This window comes from Hydractinia symbiolongicarpus, chromosome 11 (genome assembly GCF_029227915.1).
Source record: "Hydractinia symbiolongicarpus strain clone_291-10 chromosome 11, HSymV2.1, whole genome shotgun sequence".
NCBI lineage: Eukaryota > Metazoa > Cnidaria > Hydrozoa > Anthoathecata > Hydractiniidae > Hydractinia > Hydractinia symbiolongicarpus.
The window spans coordinates 17,300,382-17,303,648 of NC_079885.1; the positions used below are offsets into that span (position 1 = coordinate 17,300,382).

The window sequence follows — 3,267 nt, forward strand, 5'->3', positions numbered from 1 at the left end:
TTCCATAGCAAAATTATATTTTTAAATGTTGGAGATAAATTATGCCCATAGTAGTTTGCGTATTTAACAGATGTAAACAAACTACGCTATGGCGGGCAAACATTTACTAATTTGCTGTTGACTACAACTACCAGAATGCATTGTGCATTTATCGTATAGAGGGAACGGGGAATTCAGGAGCTGTGTTTTACACGACCTCTCCCCAGACTTCTAATGTGCACGGACGAAAAAACGTTCCCAGAACGTATTTTTTTCTCTTGCCAAAAAGTACGTGGTGTGTGTGGTTGGTGATTTAATCAAAACGAAAGAAAAGAAAAGAAGAAAAGACTTCAGGTTAAAACTTAATTTCAGTTTCCTTTTTGCGTGGCATCTTAGTATTACTTAAAGAAATGGATCTTTTCGAAGATTTACCTTGTAAACTTGATGATATCTTTGGTGACAGTGAAGTATTGGATCTTTGTAGCAACATCACGTATACTCCGTCACACAGTTCTGACAGCGGTGTTGTTGATGTTATTTCAGTAGGTTGCAACGAATTTCTCCCAAATTTTGATGACTTTAAGAGTGATTCTCCTTTGTGTTTTGCGGCACAGGTAAATAGCTTATTTAAGCGTAGTAGCATAAGCAGCGGAAGTTCAATTACATCCACTGAGCTTGATCATTCTTACAGTAAAACACACACCATTTCTGATTTATATAATCAAGAAAAGGAAAAAGCAATTGAAGTTGGTCTAAATAATGAAAAGGTATCGTTTAAAGCTAACTCAATTAATGTATTGAACGTGCCACTTCAACTAAAACGAAACTCCAGTGAGGTTCTGGCAATGAATCATGTTAATGAAAGCAAATTTAAATATGTCAATGAAAATGGAACACTTGTTACGGTGGACAAATCACGGAAAAATGCAGAAATGGCCAAATTAAATCGTGAACGAAAGAAACGTTATGTTTCTAATTTGGAAGCAGAAATAAAATCTTTGCGTAACAGAAATAATAAACTCGCTGCAGATAAAAGCATCAGTGAGAACAAAATTAAAGTGTTGGAAAATGAAGTTAAATATCTACGAAGTGTTCTTCATAACAGAACCATCCTGTCATCACTTGTCAGATCAATTTCAACCATTCCAGAAATTCAATTAAATATCCATAATAAAGAAAATTCTGAGGCTCAAGCAAAACAGCCAAAATTTGTGGAGCATTTACCAGGCAAGCGTATGCCTTCAGTTGAAATGTTTAATGCAGAATATGATGGTGGAGTATGTTTGCATGTATCTAAAAATAAAGTTGCCATTGAATTGTGTGCTGAGTGTAACCAGAGATCCAAGTAAATACTGAAACAGAATATTGTACATATGCATATAATTCCAGAACATATTTCACTTCACGAACCCAAACTATGATTTTCACAATTGTTGTTATTGTAAATATGTTGTATATAAGTGTATATATTGATAAAGTTTTTTTCTTTTTCAGGAAGCTATGGTATCTGATACTAAACTCTATCTACTATCAGATACTTGGTTAGTATTTTTAGTTATTTGTTTTTATGTTATAACAGTGGTGTTTTGACACTTACAAAACTTGCAATCTTAAGTCTTTCTCTATTAATGTCAATGTAGTGCAAAGACACTGCTGTTATAACAGGAACGAATAAGAAAATTAAATAAAGTAAAAATAGAATACTGTCAGGTTTAAAATTGAAGTGTTTCTATCAATAGTTTTGAACTGGACTGGACCAGTGGGTATTAAAACTAAATTTTCCTGGTATTAGTATTGTGTTTTAATAAATTTATTGTTTTCTTTTATGAACACAGAATCCTCTAGAAGATATGAATAACTAGCTACAGCTAAAATGTAGAGAATTTTCATTTCAAGGTTGTAGTACTTATACATATATAACTGTCAAAAGATGCCTAAAAAGAACCTTTATTTTGCAAATGGTTCTTGTGGATTTTTTGACAGTTTTTCATTTTTTCTTTTACCCTTCGACCATTTCTTAATCCAATTTTTATAAAAATTTCGCATCTTCCAATCTTTTTATAAAAAGCTTTTTTTGTCAACTAAAGTCTATAATGATGCGTCTTTTAGTTGTCCTTACGCCCATATACTACTGTAACCAATATTAATATTATAAAAATATTTTTTTCTCTTTCAGTACAGGATTCATTTTCCAACGACAACAGCGTCATCCATTATTTTCCTCAATGCATTGGTAATGCTGGATTTGGTGGACCTTTTGTCCAGATTTGTTGCTGTAATTTCAATTAGGAAAGAAATTATTAGAAAAACAATTATAATTGTATTGACTTATTTTATTATTTTCCCTTCGTCTTCAAAATACAATTTATCGATTTTTTCTTCAGAAAAGATTAAAAAAATTAACAGTCAGGAATTAATTCGGCTGCAATGTAATTTGAATTTTATGAATAAATGTTGAGTCATCTCAATTGGTAACATAGCGATAGTAGGGCAAACTATAAGGGGTATAAAAAACAAGTTATTGTGAGGAATGTTATATTCGCTAGATTTAAATTAATTTGTTAGCACGAATGTAACCACGATAACTCCCACGATAGTTCCTCCATAACTAACATCTTTGATTCCATGTAGTTTTTCCTGACCAATGGGCTTGTTTAAAAACATCTTTGATAGCCTTGAGTAGAGTTGACTGTAAAAACAGAGTTTCTATTCCTGCTGACTCGTGAAATGATTTTTTTAAAAAGCTGCTCGTTCTCAAGATATTTACATTTAAAGGAACTGTCAAATTAAAAATCAACTAAAATTTTGACAAAAAATTCTTCTTTGTAACTAAATTCTATATTTCTATAAAACAAATAATTATAACGTAAAACCAATTAAACAACATCTCATTTTTGTTTACAAAGACCGCATTCGGTCTCTCGCTTCAATTGTTTATATGGATGGTGGATGATGGGCACTAAAGCGAGGCTGAAATAATATGTCGCGTGTGACGTATTTACCTGAAGCGCGCCAAACTGACCAAAATAAATGAAATGGTATTTAAAATTTTTGGTATTTTTACCCCCCTGAGTTGTGAAAGACCGCTTTTTATTAATTATTCAAATGGAATTATAAAATCGAAGGCAAGAGATGTGTCTAGACATTAAAGTCAACACACACTGCCAATTCTGCACGAATCTTAAGAAGCATTCGCTAATAAAACTTAAAGCCCAATATGACTTTAGCCTTAGGTTTGCATAGTTGTTTCCAGCTACTCTAAAGCCAACCAATTATAAATTCAAAATT

The 3,267-nt window shown here is 32.0% G+C and overlaps 1 protein-coding gene and 1 long non-coding RNA gene across 3 annotated transcripts; both read left to right on the forward strand.

Annotated features, from left to right (window-relative positions):
- Positions 1 to 209: 209 nt before the first annotated feature.
- LOC130613994 (uncharacterized) lies at positions 210 to 2,302 on the forward strand. Of its 2 annotated transcripts, none has more exons than XR_008975790.1 (4): positions 210 to 333; positions 1,474 to 1,520; positions 1,815 to 1,875; positions 2,156 to 2,302. It is a non-coding gene; the product is annotated as an uncharacterized LOC130613994 (long non-coding RNA). The 2 variants fall into 2 exon arrangements; XR_008975789.1 differs by having other exon boundaries at positions 211 to 333; positions 2,161 to 2,302.
- On the forward strand, positions 340 to 1,329 carry LOC130613993 (uncharacterized). Its single transcript, XM_057435374.1, has one exon. The coding sequence runs from the start codon at positions 390 to 392 to the stop codon at positions 1,326 to 1,328; it is 939 nt and encodes a 312-aa protein (XP_057291357.1). The 5' UTR covers positions 340 to 389; the 3' UTR covers position 1,329.
- Positions 2,303 to 3,267: the final 965 nt, after the last annotated feature.